Below are 18,108 nucleotides of genomic sequence, written 5' to 3' on the forward strand. Positions count from 1 at the left end.
ACGCATTAAAGTATCCTCCCTTTATTCTAACATCCATACTTACATCTGAAAGGGGGCCAAAACGACATCGCCTCAGTCCCCCCCCCCCCCTCCCCCGCCCCCCCTCTTCACAAACCAATCTGATGGAGGAAGCAGGGGAAGGAGGCTAGGTGAGGATGCAGTTGTTCACTCTCGCTCAAATCCCCGTTATGATTTTGGAGGGTAACGCCGCAAAATCCCTCGCTGTATCCACGCAGCGACCATATCCACATCCAGTACACACATCCGTGCTCTGACGCACTCTGGAGAGGACACTTTTTTTGGCTGCGTCTCGACGTCTTGTCTCAATTCAACAGGATCTATCGCCACTTCAGCCTCCGTTTCTGCTGCATCGCTTCTGGTATGCCGAGAGCAATAATGTTACCCCCTCCAGAGGAGAAAAAAAGAATGAGAAGAAGAGGAGGAAGTAGCAGGTGTGCGCGTAGCGAGTTGGCATCAATGACAGCTCCACACGAAGACAAGATACGAGGGTGGGTAAAAGTTTACCTTCGCACGGGCGAGGGGGAATGGCTTCATGGTTTAAGTCTGAGCATCGCACATCTGTCTGTCTGCCGCCGTATCCCTACCTATACTCCTGGATCCCTCCCATTGTGTGTGTGTGTGTGTGTGTGTGTGTGTGTGTCTCTGTGTGATGATGGAGAGTCTCAGTGAGAAAGTCGCTCGTGTACCGCAGCTCGTGCAGGCGGTGCTCGGTCCTCCCCCAGTGGCTGCAGCCGGTCACTGCGCACCGTGCTGCAGTCTCTCACCCGAGCTTCATCTGCCCTTCATTGTCACTGCTGGGTAGCAACCGGTGTGTTTGTGTCTCCCCACCATTAAAAAAAGTAATGCATTAACATAATATTTTAACTATGCATTTTGCAGTCACCAACCACTTTCCTAAAAAAATTAATCGGTGTTTTTGCTGTTGTTGTTGTTTATTTTCTCATATTAAATCAGAAAATGCATACATCACTTATTTACATACGTCCATATATTGTAACTTTAAAAAGTGTGAATTTAAAGCACTGGAAATACTTTTCATACAATTTCACTTCGCCAAACAACCGTTTAACATTGTTTTTGTTAATATTATCACAGGAAAAAAGGTTAGCTCATGCAACAACAAAAAAAATGTTCACAGAGGCCACAAAAACCAATAATTCATGTTCGCTGTGCCTGCCCTCCCTCTGATATTTGATTAGGAGAGCACTCGAAACAGAATGCAAAGTGTTCATTAACCTCCTATGACCCAGCGATTCATTCTTGTCCTCTGTTGGGGGGACACGAGTCTGAGACCTCCACGAGCACAATTCATGCAATCTATTTGAGTCTTACTGTACTGTCAAGGAGACATCTCAGGGTTTCAAGTTTCCACATGGGCTTTCTTTTCAAAATGATGGCCCTTGCTCATATAATTATTTTACTAAATTTGCAAGAATTTCAAGCAAACTTTTTTTCATTTGGTCATTATGGGGTATCGCATGTAGAGTTTTGAGGTGAGAAATGAATTTGGGAATAAGGCTGTAACATGACAAACTGTGGAAAATGCAAAGAACTGTGAATACTGTCCATTACACAGACAGTGTTCTGTGTAGTGGACAGGAGGACTTACTCATTCCTGTTTTCAACCTATATCCACACTTCAAGAAGCAAAGGAAAGATTGAGGCAGAAAGGACTTTACTCAGAATTGTAGAAGGGGAGTCAGACTTTGTGCTGTCCGGTGATGAGGTGGAGGAGGACCAGACAGAGCAGGAAGGTGAACGCTCAGTGGAGGACATGCCATTGAGAATCCAGTTTGAACCCTACTTTGAACAGTAAATAGGTGTTCATTCATGGCATGATACCTTCAGGACTCAGATATACTGGGTCCCATTTATAGCCAGTTAAATAAGTCAAGACAGATTCTTTAACCCCCTAGGACCTGGCGTCCACATATGTGGACATCACATTTTGGGTGATTTAGACCAAAACACTAAATTTTGTTTTTCAACGGCCTGATATCCACTTACGAGGACATTATACTGCTACTGTTCTATCAAAATTTTAAACGAATATCCTCATATGTGGCTCTGATTTTTCATTAAAACAAAAATAAGGTAAAAAAAATCATTTTTTTTCTTTGTTTATACATTTATCGGGCCCCAATATGCCCAAATATCTAAGAGAAGTTAAAAATGCATGCAGTGGAAGAGTTTGGGTCTTAGGAGGCTAAGATTAGGCAGTCGTTCACAGTAAGAAATGATCTTGATGTTTTTCTTCCTCCTGAGGCCCAAACAAGAAATTGTTTTGATACTGAGATTTTTAACCACTGTGGTTGAAAGAAACACATTACAACAAATTGTTGTTTTCAAAATAATTTATGTATTAATATATCATTTGTCGCTTTGATGGACTGCCTACTTTTGATGAATCTGTCTTGACTTATTGAATTCACTATAACTAGGGAAGTACATTTCCATCCTATGTTATCTGAGTCATGCCATCAACATGGATATGCAGAAGAATGTTTTTGATGTTAATGCTCCACCTTTCTCTGGCTGGCGTGGCTCTGATGTTTTGGTAGTGCCTATTTTCTGTTTGATGTAAACAGGGAACCACCTGTCTTGGCGTTTATGGCCACATTGACCTGTTTCATATTCCATGCTAAAAAAAAAAGAGCCAATTTCAACCCAGTTAACACTCTCAAATTTAGAAAACAATTTGATTTTTAGCAACAGAAACATAATATCTGCCAAAAAAACCCCAAACAAAACCTTTCAGTCAACCTTCCTATGTGGCCATAAAGATGTCATTAAAAAAAAAAACCATGTGCTCTGTTGGCCTCATTCTGCCGAGATCGTGGAAGGCCTGTGTAGATGAGTAGATAATTCACATGTAACTCTAGAGTACCAGATGATCCGTTACTGCAGTTTGTTGTAGGGAAATCAAGTCCTGCAACTTAAAAACCATAATGTCTGTCCCTCCTCTACCTCATCTCCTGACAGCACCGAGCATGACTTCCCTTCACCTTCGAACAGATGCATCAGAAAGCAACTTGGGGTCAACTTTTTTCTTGGTCTCAATAAGTTATTTTGTTACTGAGCTTCAACAGCGTGACATAATCCAATGTTCTTGTCTGCCATAGTTGTAATTAATCCTGGGCAGTATAAAACACTGCAGTGTACAGAAACATCAAGTAAGACATGAATCAAATCTACATGTGCAGCCAAACAAGTGCTAACTTCTAAACTAAAAGAAAGAAAATTTCAAACATGCTCACTCTTAAATTGATTTATAGAGCTGGAGTCTTTGAAGTTTACGCAGAAAACACTTTCTTATTGCTTTTTCAAAGTTTGTTTTCATCAGTAAGGCTTGTCATAAGTGATAAAAAAAAAATTTAAAACATAGTTCAAGGGATAAAATTGTTTGCATGTAACTGGGATGTATCTCATTAATCACCAGAGTCTGGTCAATATACAGTCATGAGAACGCATTCACAGGAGTCTATGCAGTCCAGTGAAAAACTACACACACCCTTAATGCTTCCATAGGAATTAAGGTGGTCAATAGTAGCAATATGCTGCTCATCAAATGCACTGGATTAACCAGTCATGAGCAAGTGTGAGCACCTCTGTACAAACAGCAGGTTTTGGCTCTTTGTTGGTCTGAATCATTTAAATTTGTGCATTATTAAACGTTAAAGTTCACAACAGTAGATTTGGTCACCTAGTCAACTATGAACTTTGTTTGTTAAAGCATTCTAGAGTCTAATGTGAAGCCATCCGACAGCCAAAGCTTGACCAATATCAGCCCAAAGCAGGACAATGATCCCAATCTCAACAGCAAATCTGCAACAGAATGGCTGAAAAATAAAAAAACAAGGTGATGCAATGAGCTGCTCAAAGTCCAGACACAAACCTGATTGAAACTAGCACTAGCAGTGTTGACATAGTGTCAACAGTGTAAACAGTAACCCTGCCAAGAAAGACAGAAAGACAAAATATTTCAGGATCTTTCTTGTCTAATTTGTTATATATTCTTTAAAACGACTGCACAACAATTCATATACTGTGTAATTAGAGGTCATCTTCTCAGCCGAAACTAGCCTGCAGGAGAAAGAATGGAGAGTGCAATACAACAAGCAGGCTAACAAATTACTGTGTTAGGGTATTAATTAGTCAAACAATGCATTACTATTGACTAGGCGATTAGGAATGCATTACTTTTTTGAGTAATGAGTACTGAAAACCACAGACAAGTGGGTATAATGAATACCACAAGGATTTTTCATTAATGTGGCCACATTAGCTCTTATTTGCATACGGCTGTAAGACTTTGTGAAAATGATGATACTCCAAGCAAAAGAAGACAGATTTGGTGCATGAAACACGCAATAGGCAATGTGATGATTAGTGTGCTCAAGGATGCAACTGACCAAAACAAGTAGAGGACAAATGCAGTTCACAAACATATCATATTCTGTAATTTCATCATTGCTTGGCAATACTTTCAGCTTGTTTGTGCTGTCAGCCGTCTGTTAACGGGTCAAAGGTGTCCATAGACACGTCTTTTGGGATAACAACTGCCGTAACTTTAAATACCAGACATCACAGCACCTGGTGAGGTAACTGTTGAGTCAGTGTTATCGATTATTCACCCTATTGCTGCCGCAGATTTATGTGGATCATTTTGCACTCAGGTCTTACTCACTGCACCTTTGAAACCTCCCAGGTTTGATTGCACACATAATTAGTTTTTCTGCAGGTACTGCTGCAGGCCTACTGCTGGGCTACAAAGCAATCAGTAGCTATAGCCCATTGAGTTCAGTCCATTTGATTCAAAGTATACATCTGAAACAAAAGCACTAATTAGGACACGGACAGCCTGTTATTCCAGATACAATATTCCTCTGAGGAATCCTAATAATCCTCTAAGGTATTTACCAAATCTCTACTTCTAATATTCCTGTTGGGATATTTTTGGTTGCTTGTGCAGTCTCCTTCTTAACTCTTTCATACGGCCATTGTGCTACATTTTGATACCAGAGAATATGAAACGAAATGTAAAACCCAATGTGTATGCTTGTGCTTGTGAAGTAATCAATGCTGCTGACAGTGCAAATCTCACTCACTGCTTCTCTAAAGAGCCTCATCTTCACAGTCTTCTCTCCTTCTCTGTACTTCTCAGATACTTAACTAAGACTTAAGTGGAAGTCTTTTCTAGTCTGTACCACATGTAAGCTCTTTCCACCCACCGCACACGGAGACATCATGCTCCCCTCAACCCCTGCTCTTATTCACCGAGTATCCACCTCAGTCAGCACCAGAGGGAGTTGTGAGGTCAGTAATAATAAGAGGTGATAGAGTGGGGATGCAAGGTGCCTTATTAAACACAAGTTTAGTTGCACTTTGAACCAGTGCCAGAGCTCATCAAAAACCCTTCTGCCTCTCACAAAGCATACCCGCTGAAAAAAAGACGAGGGAAATGTCAAACTCTCTATGCATGAGACACAATCAATATTTGTTTCTGTTTTTTTCAAAGCCATCATGCAGAATTACAACTTTACTTACTTAACTTTAAAATGCAGTACAGGAAGCAATGATAACCTTTACAGCTTGTCCGTATGTAATCAAACTCAGCGCTGTATCATAGATATCTCGGTATGTTTTTGGACAGTGATGCATATTTTGTAATTTTGCTTCTGTACACCAGCACTGTGCGCTTTAAATCAAACAAACAACACATTATTCAAGCCCAGATTTTCAGCTTTAATTTAAGAGGTTTAACATACAGTTAGGTCCGTAAATATTTGGACAGACAACTTTTTTTCTAATTTTGGTTCTTTGGGTTTTGGTTCATTAACGCAGTGAATTTTAAATGAAACAACTCAGATGCAGTTGATGTGCAGACTTTCAGCTTTAATTCAGTGGCTTGAACAAAAACGTTGCAGAAAAATGCAGCAATTTTTAAGACAATCTTTTGATGTCAGGGGCTCAAAAATAATTGGACAAATCAAAGAACTGAAAATAAAAGGTTCGTTTGCTGGTAATGACAGCCTGAAGCCTTGAACTCATGGACATCACCAGATGCTGGGGTTTCCTCTATTTTAATACTCGGCCAGCCCCTTTTCTGCAGGGTTTTTAGTTGTTGTTTGTTTGTGGTCCTTTCTGTCATGGTTCTGGGTCATTTTGACCCAGCATTTTGAGTTGCTTGTGCTTTAGTTTGATTTTGTATTTTGGGTTATATTCTTCCAAATTGCCACTAGGTGTGAATGGTTGTCTGTCCGTATGTGTTGGCCCTATGAAAGACTGGCGACCTGTCCAGGGTGTACCCCGCCTCTCGCCCTATGACAGCTGGGATAGGCTCCAGCGCCCCCACGACCCTGAAAAGGATAAGCGGAAGCGGATGGATGGGTTATATTCTTGATCTCTTGTTGGGCTTTGATGATTATTATTATTATTATTTAGTCTGCTTCAGTTTATTCTGCTTAAGGGTTTAGTTCCTAGGTTTTGTGTCTTGTGTTTAGTGCAGGTTTAGTTCAGCGTCAAGTCAGCGTCCTTGTGAATTGTTTCTTGTTTCCTGTTTTATTGTGAAGGTCCGTGTCTCATGTGAGTGTATTCAGTTTTGCTTCCTCTGCCTCGTCTTGTCAATTACTTCCAGCTGTGTTCCCCACCTGTGTGTAATCTCCTTGTGTTCTTCTGTGTGTACTAGTTGCTGGTTTGTCTGTGAATCTACTGCGAATCTCCGTGTGTTTTTCCCTGCCGTCCACCTTCTTATGCCACCGTTCATCCTCCTACATGTTCGTGTTCATGTTTGCTATTTAGTAGTTTAGTTTGACCCACTATGATTAGTTTTTGTTCCGTTTTGCCATTTTTCACCTTGTGCTTTATTTTACAATAAACCACCTTCACATCTCAGTGAGTGCCTGTGCTTGGATCCTCATTTATTTTCTCCACACAGCTCATCCCCTTAGCCGTGACCCTTTCTGTCGAAAGTTTAGTCTTCAACAAGTGAAATTCATGCTCAGTTGGGTTAAGATCAGATCAGAATAAAGAATATTCCACTTCTTTGTTTTAATAAACAGCTGGGTTGCTTTGGCTGTATGTTTGCGGTCATTGTCCATCTATATTATTAAATGCCGCCTAATCAACTTGACTGCATTTAGCTGGATTTGTGCGGACACTGTCTCTGAACACCTCAGAATTAATTCGGCTGCTTTGGTCCTGTGTCATATCATCAACAAACACTAGTGTCCCAGTGCCACAGCCAACCATGCACGCCCAAGTCATCACACTGCCTCCACTGTGTTTTACAGATGATGTGGTATGTGTTGGGCAGTTTCACACCGTCATCATACTTTTTTCTTGCCATCATTCTGGTAGAGGTTGATCTTGGTTTCATCTGTTCAAAGAATGTTTTTTCTAGAACTGTGTCGGCTTTTTTTTAGCATAGTCTAGTCTAGCCTTTCTATTCTTGAGGGTTATGACTAGTTTGCACCTTGCAGTGAACCCTCTTTACTTTCATGCAGTCTTCTCTTTATGGTACACTTGGATATTGATGCGTCTACCTCCCGGAGAGTGTTGTCTGTTGTGAAGGGGGAAATGACGCTGCGATCATCCACCACTGTTGTCTTCCGTGGACGTCCAGGTCTTTTTGCATTGCTGAGTTCACCAGTTTACCTGTAGATTTTGTCACTCCTAATATTGCAGCAATTTCTCTGATGGATTTTTCCAGTTTTTGCAGTTTAAGGATGGCTTGTTTCACCTGCATGGAGAGCTCCTTTCACCGCATGTTGTCTGCTCACAGCAAGATCTTCCAAATGCAAGCACCACACCTCGAATCAACTCCAGGCCTTATATCTGCTTAATTGACAATCTATCTATCTATTAGGGGTGCAACGATACACAAAATTCACGGTTCGGTTCGGTTCGACACTTTGGTGTCACGGTTCAATATTTTTTCGATACAAAAAATGTTCATGCTTTTTTAATTTGTCATTTATTAAAATTATAAATATATATTAACTCAAAAGTACAGTTTTTAAATTTATTGTTGCTGAAACAACAAAGTAATAAAAAAATAAATCTATCTGATCGAGAAATCCCTATTGCCAGTCTTGGCAGCCGGGGGTCAGTCCGCCAGGGCCTCCGCTCCTGGCCGCCACCCGACACACAATGCGCCCGACCCCTATGGCGCCTCCTGCGGGTGGTGGGCCTGCGGGAGGATGGGCCCATGTCTCCTCTTCGGGCTGTGCCCGGCCGGGCCCCATGGGCTAAGGCCCGGCCACCAGACGCTCGCCCTCGGGCACCCTCCCCGGGTCTGGCTCCAGGGCGGGGCCCCGGTAACCCTATCCCGGGCAGGGTAAACTGTTCCCTTGGTATCCTTTTCATAAGAGTCTTAGGGTGGAGTGCCCACTCCGGGTCGGGGATGAGTTCCTGCCCCAAGTGGAGGAGTTCAAGTATCTCGGGGTCTTGTTCGCGAGTGATGGGAGAAGGGAGCCGGAGATCGACAGACGGATTGGGGCTGCAGCTGCAGTAATGCAGACGCTGCACCGGTCCGTCATGGTGAAGAGGGAGCTGAGTGTAAAAGCGAAGCTCTCAATTTACCGGTCGATCTACGTCCCTACCCTCACCTATGGCCACGAGCTGTGGGTAGTGACCGAAAGAACGAGATCGCGGATACAAGCGGCAGAAATGAGCTTCCTCCGAAGGGTGGCTGGCCTCTCCCTTAGAGATAGGGTGAGAAGTTCGGCCATCCGGGAGGGGCTCAGAGTAGAGCCGCTGCTGCTCCACATCGAAAGGAGCCAGCTGAGGTGGTTCGGGCATCTGACAAGGATGCCTCCTGGGCGCCTCCTGGGTGAGGTGTTCCAGGCATGTCCCACCGGGAGGAGGCCCCGGGGCAGACCCAGGACACGCTGGAGAGATTATATCTCTCGGCTGGCCTGGGAACGCCTTGGTGTTCCCCCGGATAAGCTGGAGGAGGTGGCTGGGGAGAGGGAGGTCTGGGCCTCTTTGCTTAGGCTGCTGCCCCTGCGGCCCGGCCCCGGACAAAGCAGATGAAGATGGATGGATGGATGATCGAGGAATCACTCATCTTTGGAAAAGAGAGTTTATTACAGAGAAATGGCTCTTTCCAAAATAAAAGCTATACTATACGCTTCTTCTGAGCTATATTCTCAGCAGCATATTAAACATATCAGGTCCCCATAAGGAGAATCATGTGCTAACGGCTGTCTAAATGACTCGGGTAAAGTTTTTGTAGCATGCGTGCTTGTTGTTTTTGTCTGCTTCCACTTGTCTTTGCACTAGGATGATGTCGGCGTAAATGTGCAGTCATATTCATTGTGTTCCCACTAGTGCTGTCAGCGTTAATCTGAAATGACTTTAACGCCACAACACGGCCAATCTCCGTTAACGAGCTACCACGGATCACCCCGTGCATGGGGCTGGACGGTGTCAACACGTTAACGAGCAAACTGCACTAACGCACTAGTTCCCACCAATGTAATTGAGCATTGCGTGGCACATCCGACATACTGTTTTACTTTTGTCCATGACGCGCTTACCTTCAGGGTCATACTTCACATGAAGACCAAAATAGTTCCAAACGCCAGATCTGAATGAGGGTGGGGGAGGTTCAATTTGCCATGTTGCAAGGAGCTTAGCTTCTGTCTTGCTAGCTTGCGCTGCGCTCAGTGGATCTGCACTGTCCAGCGCAGATCCACTGAGCTCTCAACACAGATAGCATCGTCAGAAGGAAAGTTGATAAAATAAATAAAATAAAGCACCATTCTGAGTTGTAATATTTTGGCAAACTGGACTAACCTGCTGCATCATTTTTAATATTGACTTTGTGGGTGTCTTTGAATTCAGCCCACTATAGCTGGATGATTGTAATTTCCATCAAATCGTGTGCCATTCTTTTCTTCTTAACACATTACTCAGTCCATCACAGCAGGGATATCAGCATGATTTTTTCCCCATTTGTATCTGATTTGCTTTCCGAGTGTTCCTTTAATTTTTTGTTGAGCAGTATTTTACATCTTTAGCTGTTTTTAAGGACTTTATAACCAATAAAAGAACACATTTACATTTGCTTAAAATAAGTCAAATAATGAAATGAGACTGAATATTAAAATATAAAGGAGAAAAGGTAGACAACAGAAGTCAGCAAAGAATCATCAGCGGTCGATACACATAAGCACACCTACCACCTACTTCCACACTCGACCTGCACGCAGAAATATCCAGCGCAGTCACCAAACAAAAGTCTTGTCCTTGGCAGTGCTGTGGAGGCGTTTGTTTAGACCAGGTGGAAGGCGGGAGAGAGCGTGAGTGTGGGGTGATGCAGTGCGTTCAGGGCACTGCTGAGTCTTTTTTGTTGTTGTTGTTTTTTTTAGGGGGGTTTGCATGCGACAAAACGAGTTTAAAGAAGTCTGCTTGTGTTTCATGCATTAGCAGACGGAGCAGCAGAGGACAGGGGCGAGGTGTGACTGAGCATGTTTGTGCAGGGTGTTGATGCGGTTATGGCAGTGTTTATGCTGCACTGATAAAAAGAAAAGAGAGAAAGCAATGGGACTCTGTTCCTAAGCTTAAAACCAATGACCCATGGATGAAATCTGTGATGTCAGCAAGATGTATGACTTGGAGCTGTTTTATATGTGGCTTCATCTAGAGCTATGAGCTTTTACACCCAAAGGAGCCCATTTTATATAGCAGTGCTTCGAGTTATGAAGCAGAATATCATCACGGGCCCGGGAACAGTTCATCATTGCCCAATTGATTCCCAGTGGACCCTGATGTGACAGGGCAGGACTTCTTCTCATGGCTGTAGGAAGGTGTTTTCTCTTGGAAACATCCTGCTAATTTCAGCAATTCTTTGCTGGTGTTTTCTTTTAGCTTGCTGCAGAGCATATGGGCTGATTTTCAGACTGTGATGCAGACATGAATTTCAAAGTCTTACCTTCTCTATCCAGATAGCCAGCATATCGACAGAATGCATGAATGGATGATATAATTTCAGCACCGCAATTAATTAATCAATTTTCAGAGCAGATGTGCTTTTTTTTTAAGAGGAACTACCATCTGTTATACCATTTTTTTCTCAGAAAATGACTAATGATCCGTTTTGCTCTAAATATAAGATTAATCAAATCTGCCTAGTGTTCATTCAGGGCAAAATGCACAAAAAACATGATGCATTTCTGCCAAAATTTCCTAAAAAGAAGTAGCACCGCAGAGGATGGGGTTGACTCAATAAAAGTCCTTGCAGCCTTATTAAGCAGGTACGGCACTTTAGCAGGATGCCCGGGAAACCTGATTCCCTAGTGGCTGCAAGGGCAGACGGAGCAGCAGTTGGGTGAATTGTGATGGCTGCTGCCCAGGTAGTTAAATTCTACTGTCACTGCAGCTTGTCCAGATTGTGGTGCAGTGCTAACTTTTACCGAGTGCAGCAGCAGAACACTGAATTTCTCGAAGATTCACAGAATCTTGGAATCTGTATGTGCTCTATAAAATCTAAAGCTGTACCCGAGTGCAAAAATACTTATACTTACTCAAAGAGTTGGATCCACTTGTTAGGTGATTACATTACAATACTGCTTCTAAGTCATAGATCCTGCTACGTTTATTAAGAATGTTGTTTTTAACAACATTTTTTAAATATTTTATTTAATATAAACAACCCCTAAAACAATCAGTGGTCATAATCTGCCTCTATGGCTTTTTATTATTAAAATAAAATTTGCAGCTCGGTTTTAAACTCAGTTTTTAAAACCTTACGATGTACCTACAGCCCACGGGCTCACGGTGCCAAATCGCAAATTTTTGAATGCTTCAGGGAAGAGTCACTCTAAGATTTAAATCGGTAAATGAGGCTTAGGATCAGGAATCTTTCATAGCGAGTCATCCAAACACACAGCGGCATGTTAATAACTAACCTTGTGTGAATGTGAATGGATCCTCTCAGATATTCTATTTCAATCACATTCCTGCAAAAGGATTGCATCTGGCTCTTCCCATCAGGGAACCTCACATTAAAAAAAGGACACATGTTTATATTATCCCAACCACAGCTCTGCAGCTAGCCACCAGGTAGCACGCCATTTTATGCAAGCTACCCCAACTTCACTAACCTCACAGACATCACTGCTGTCTAGTTATCTGTCTATATTTATGTGAAACCACACTTCCTCCCTGGGTCAGATCATGGTGTATGGCATATCATCTTTAGAAAGAAACTAGCAAGCTGACTTCCTGCCTACTTCTCCATTGAAATCCACTTTTTTTCATACATGCCTCAAAGTTAAACTTTATTGTAATACATAGGTGAGCAGTGAAGTTTTTGCTCTTTACTGATCGGATTTACAGATGTGTTAACATAATATCCAAGAAAATTCACCCCCTGGTCAGAAAGTACAATGCTCAGAGAAAATGCTAAAACCTATGAGCTACATATCAGACTCTACAGGTCTCAGTTAGCATGTTAACTGTTAAAGGTCATGGCTGCACATTTAGAAAAAGACTGAACAAGTATGGCTTGTTTGAAATGGTTACCAGGGGAACACCTCTTCTCTCTGATAAGGGCGTGGCAGCACAGTTTGGTTTGCAAAGCTGCATCTGAACAAACTAAAGAGTTCAGAAACAATATCCTTTGGACAGATGAGACTGGATAGAGCTGAGCTTAAATGAATGCCCACAAATATCAATGAACTGAAGCAGTGCTGTAAAGAACAGTTGGCCAAAATTCCTTCCTAACAATGTGAAAGACAGATAAAGTCATACAGAAAATGATCACTTAAGATTACTTGAATGTGGATCTACAAGCTGCTGACGTTGTGTGCTTACTGTAGGTAGTCCCGTGGAAACTATTTTTCACATAGGTGCACAAGTAGTACAGAATAAAACTGCATGTTGCACGCTGCAATGCAATGTAACCTGGACTGGCGAACCGCTAAACATCAGTCAGAATATTCTATTTTAATAAGGAATATATTATAAACGTGACTTGGAATAAATGTATAATGTACTATATAGAATGCTGTCACGAAATGGTCAACATAAAATTATAAGATTCATTTAAAGTAGGAGCAGTTTCAAGATTTATTAAGCTGAGATAGGCTCCAGTTACCCCTGAAACCTTGAATAGTATAGAAGCATTTAAGAAAATGGATGAGATGACATTATAGAGGAAATAAGATTTATTTATGAATCAAAATAATATCTGTAAAGATTTGCTTTTTTTACTTATGTTCATGTGTTTGTGAATGTTGATTCTATGCGTACGTATGAATGGAGGACATCATCAAGAGTAACTAACACTGATGCTAATGTGGATCCTAATAATGCACAAAAAAACAACCAAAAAATCAAATCTTTTAAATTTTAACAAGCATAATGTAACCAAGGACAACACAGGGCTCTGAAGATGTACATCTGGATGAAGATGATCACAGAGGCGAGGGATGCAAGAGTGTTTCTGTAGCAGTTGCTCAGCTATGCCATATGCATTCAAATTATCCTTTTATAATAAAACATCTCACATTAACAGTAATTCTAGGCACTGAGCACCACAATATAGTCCTCCTCCATGTTTTTATGCAAATCAACGAAACAAATTCATTTGTTTTTAGGAGTTTACTTTTTTAAGTATCTGCCTTGAGCTAACACATACAGGACACTTACCAACAGCAATGGCTTTCCCCTGAGATAATGCAGCCTTCTTTAATACACTAATGAGTGTCTGCTGTGAGTCAGAATGTCTGCTACACCAGACAGACAATAAACCTTTTTACCTGAAAGAAATCAGCTCATTGTGGAAGTGCTGTTTCTTTAATGTGCCTTCTATCACTGGGTCCAAGAGAAAATGAAATTTTACCTCATTGAGATAAAATGATGTGAAGGAACAGGAACAGTCCTAAAATAGCAATTCATTTAGAGCAAATATTTTTAATGCTAATTTTTTTCCCCAAGAATTTTCAAATTTACTGTTTAATAAAATAAATAAATAAACAAGATTATTTTATTTTTGGATTAAGATGTCAAATCAGTTATTTATTTACACTCGTAAACAGAAAATATAGTTTTCCTGGTTGAATGTAACGCTCGATTAATTCCTGACTCCTCAGAGAAGTCCGGCGTGCCGCCTCAAATTTGGGTATAAAAACATGAATTCAGTTTGTTATTTGGCTCACAAATAACAAATATAATTTATCGTTTTAAACAAGTTTTTGACAGATCTCTAAATTGTTTGTGTTTTCTTGTTTTCATGGCAGGTGGTCTAATAAATCTATAAATACAACAATATGTGCCAGCGCTGTTGACACAGTGGAAAAAGAAGAAATGACACAATGGAGTAATGGAGATGGAGCACACAAATTAATTAGTGCATCTCATATCTATGTTTGCCATCTCACTGTGGGGGCAGTTTTATTTTTATAATTCTGGTGTCCATCTGCGCCTTTCACTCACATAACCTAAACAAGATTTCTGAAGATACCGCCCCACTCCTCCTCGTTTGTAGGAGGAAAGGCCTCGAGCCATGGGACGTCCCTGCAGTGTTTAAGGAAAGACACGAGGATTTGCTTGTTATGTATAAACAGGTAGGAAAACTCTCGCCCTGGCCAAGGCTGATAGGATTAAACAGATTTGTGAGCGGTGCTATTTAAGCAATAAAGACAGCTGCAGGTTGAAAGCTGTTACAGGTGTTTAGAGAGCGAACGAAGGGACAGGACTCTCAGCAGAGGTTCAAAGCATCAGCAGAGCTCTACAGGTATGTTTCCTGTTCATGTAGATGACAAGAAAGCTGCTGAAGACGTTGTCACGGATCTGCTGTTAAAGACAGAATGAGGTTATAGCATAGTTGTGGGGACGTGGCAGATTGAGTTCTTCCTCTAGAAAGAGGTTTAACAGAAAAAAAAATTTGTGATATTACATATCAAAGAGTTTAAATGATGTCATTTAAGGGTTTAGTTTGAAGAAACAGCCGTGTGCATGAAAGGGGTTAATTAGAAGAGGTTTATTAAATTCTGTGCATCATCCGTTTATCATCTTTGTTAGGCTGTTTAATAATAGAATTCATTTTCTATCTGGCTTTAATAAAAGATATAGGTTGTCATCTTTTCATTGTTTTCATGCTAAACCACAATTTTCCTTTGTTTTTTTATTTTTATTTTTATTGCAGTTATTCATTTGTATCTATAGTAGTTTTAGGTCAAATTTTCCAAATTTAATTTGATAATTTAATTTAAAGCACTGCTTCTGAGCTTTCTCGAACCATAATTGCCTTAGCATTTAAAAAACGTTTTTCAAAGTGGAAATTTATTATTAGCTTTGGAAACTTTGGAAGCTTTTCAAAATATATTTTATATTTCTTTCCCTTTTTCCGCATACTTTAAATGACATATCAGTGTGAGATGTGGAAAAACTCACTGAGCCTTGAGCTAATCATGCTTTATCTGTATTTTATTAGATTAAAGGTCATCTGTTTGCAGTCAGGAATGCTCCTCTGCAGAAAGACATGCTATTGTTCTTGAGTAATGTGCTGAGCTTTGGAAATGTAATCTTTTTAATACCATTAAGAATGCATGTTTTAATCGTGTTTTACAATATTTATCGTTTTACCTTGAGATGAAGACAGACATTTCAGAGATGGATGTCTTTTAATCTGAAAAGACAGAAGCTATGACTATATTTACATGGCTGGATGCTTTAATTTAAGTGAACCACTCTTTTAGGATCTAGTCTACAAGATGAATAAAAATGTGCAGTTAAATAAGATCCAACTCTGAAAAATAAAATAAAAAATAATCTCGACTATTATCTCCCGCTTTTCATTTCAGAATACATTTTGTTTTACAGCACACTAAATCAGCCACCACTCCTGTAAATGCACACCAGCACATTTGAGTGTATACATTACTCTTCTGTAGAGGAAATAACGCCATTAATCCACATCTCCATAATATAATCATGTATAATGACACAGCCGCGTTTTAATCAACACTAAACTTCTGACATTGTCTCAAAGCGCCTCATTTGATACCCGATCCCTCTTGTGGCAGCAGCGTGTAGTGCATCCGGCAGAGGATGCAGCTGGTTGTCATGGCAGCAGTGCTGGCGCTGGCGGGGGCGGAGCAAGACTGCAGCTCCGGCTGTCGCCCAAAGAACATCAGCCTCCCTGTGGACACCTGCGGCACCACCGAGTTCGTCGACACCACCATTTGTGAAGGACAGTGTTTCCAAAAGGTGAAGAGTGACTCGCTCTCCTCTAACTTGTGCTACTTGTGCACTGTTTTTCCCGGTGAGACATGTGCGTTTATTCTGCTTAGACGTGATGTGTTAAGCTGAGCTCAGTGCTCCTGAGGAAATCATTCATTTCGATTTGATTTATACAAATCACCACAGCTGTCACTTAAATGTGTTTTATTGTAAGGTGAAGGCACTACGGAGAAAAGCCCAATCACATAACCTCCCATGAGCAAGCGCTAGGTGACAGTGGGAAGGAAAAACTCCCTTTTAACAACAAGGAACCTCCAGAACCGAGAACCAGCCTCGCAGTCATCCAGTCTGAGTGGCTGGGGGTGACAATAATAGTTGCAATCTGAAAATTTTATAGTGTTCAGTAAGATTATGTATTGCTATAAGTTTTCTTTAAAGATAAATCACATTTACAACTTTATAGCAGACCTCTTAAAGGCTACTGCAGGGGCACACATTTGATCCTCACCAAGCCATCTCTTGTGTCATTCCCTGGCCCTCCACCTGTTTTCCCTCTCTACATACTACTGCTCCATAAAAACAGAAAAGAAAGAAAAATACTATAATGAGAGATCATTACATAATACAAGCTTTAGGGTTAAAGCACACATTCAATGACCATCAAAATTATACAAACTTTGTACAAGTATATAGAAAATGAAAATTTAAAATTGACCTCTAACATCAAAAGATACCACAAGTGACCCTTTTGAAAGGGTTGTAGTCCGGTATTAGTTTATTTATTAAAATGTTTGCAAAGCCGATTAAAATCTTGTACTTTTGAGTTTTTTAATGTCTCACAAGCTAAATAATCTTAAATAGTGGCAGCAAAAGTCAAAAGCTGTCAGATTCATGAAGTTGGAATGAAATCCCTTTAAAGAAATGGAACTGACTGTGTTTATATCCATGTGTCTGATCCCTCTGCTCTGCTGGTAGGATCCCAACTATGTTCATACTGACGACGGGCCCAAACAGAAAACCTGCAACGGAGAGTGGTCCTACGAGGTGAAATACACAGAGCAATGTCCACGGGGTTTCATCTACCCTGTGGCCAGGAAGTGTGAGTGCACTGCATGCAATGCAAACACAGACTGCGGGACCTTGTCTGGATACATACCCAGCTGTTAGCCCTTTTAAAGAACCCCAGTATTCATCCTGCGCTTAACAGTTATCTTCTTTGCACCTCTTCCCTCTGAAATAAACCAGTGATACAAGCCTTTCTGTTTCAATCTGTTTTATTACAATTTTTTATAAATGCAACCCCTCCCTTAAAAGTTATTCTCTTTATACGTGTAGGTAATTGTGGTCACACCAGAACACAGGTATCAATAGTCGTTATTAGACCGCTTGCATTATTAGTGGCGCGCTTCAGTCTTATAGTGTCATAAGTCACAGCAGAAGAAACTGTGTAGATGCAGCAGACCTGTAGAGTCAGCTAGAAAAGCAACCACCCAACAGTTTCCCTTTTTGTTTTGAGCGGGGTGACTGACCCCTGAAAGTCAATAATCCTGCGAGTCAGGTTTCCCTGCTGAGAACAGGATATAATCTTGCAAAGAAAACAGAACACTTCTCCTCCTCTTTTGACAGGTGGAAATGAAAATATAGAGTTTGCAGCATATTGAACTCCCCCCCCCCCCCCCCCCCCCCCCCCCCCCCCCCCCCCTGCAAAGTGCCTGCAAATTGGTGTCTCTCTACTCAACTCAACACAGCCTAGTGAGCAGAAAACCTCCTCAGAGCTGTTAAAGTGGTGGAAACTATAAGCCAGCTAAAGATACAGATCTAATATTGTATGCTTGGGTGTGAGGAGGCCTCAAAACATATATAGATTAAAAAAAGAATATAAAACAGAGTATG

General features: G+C 41.1%; 2 protein-coding genes across 4 annotated transcripts in view; one reads left to right on the forward strand and one right to left on the reverse strand.

Moving 5' to 3' along the window:
* Nucleotides 1–753, reverse strand: part of kcna4 (potassium voltage-gated channel, shaker-related subfamily, member 4) — a 144,477-nt gene extending 143,724 nt beyond the window's left edge. For both annotated transcript variants that reach the window (XM_004558041.3, XM_004558040.3), the window contains exon 1: nucleotides 44–753. The gene's annotated coding sequence lies outside the window, so the exon portion shown is untranslated. The remainder of the gene's footprint in view (nucleotides 1–43) is intronic.
* Nucleotides 754–13,980: 13,227 nt separating this feature from the next.
* Nucleotides 13,981–17,668, forward strand: LOC101487096 (gonadotropin subunit beta-1-like). 2 transcript variants are annotated; one of them, XM_004558042.2, is made up of 3 exons: nucleotides 13,981–14,767; nucleotides 16,059–16,242; nucleotides 17,191–17,668. In XM_004558042.2, exons 2-3 carry the CDS (start codon nucleotides 16,084–16,086, stop codon nucleotides 17,380–17,382), a joined length of 351 nt encoding a protein of 116 aa, XP_004558099.1. In that variant the 5' UTR covers nucleotides 13,981–14,767; nucleotides 16,059–16,083; the 3' UTR covers nucleotides 17,383–17,668. The 2 variants fall into 2 exon arrangements, with proteins under 2 accessions (XP_004558099.1, XP_076742062.1); XM_076885947.1 differs by lacking the exon at nucleotides 13,981–14,767 and having other exon boundaries at nucleotides 14,823–16,242.
* The last annotated feature ends 440 nt before the right edge of the window (nucleotides 17,669–18,108 follow it).

The sequence above is a fragment of the Maylandia zebra genome, linkage group LG1, assembly GCF_041146795.1.
Source record: "Maylandia zebra isolate NMK-2024a linkage group LG1, Mzebra_GT3a, whole genome shotgun sequence".
In the NCBI taxonomy this organism is placed as follows: Eukaryota; Metazoa; Chordata; class Actinopteri; order Cichliformes; family Cichlidae; genus Maylandia; species Maylandia zebra.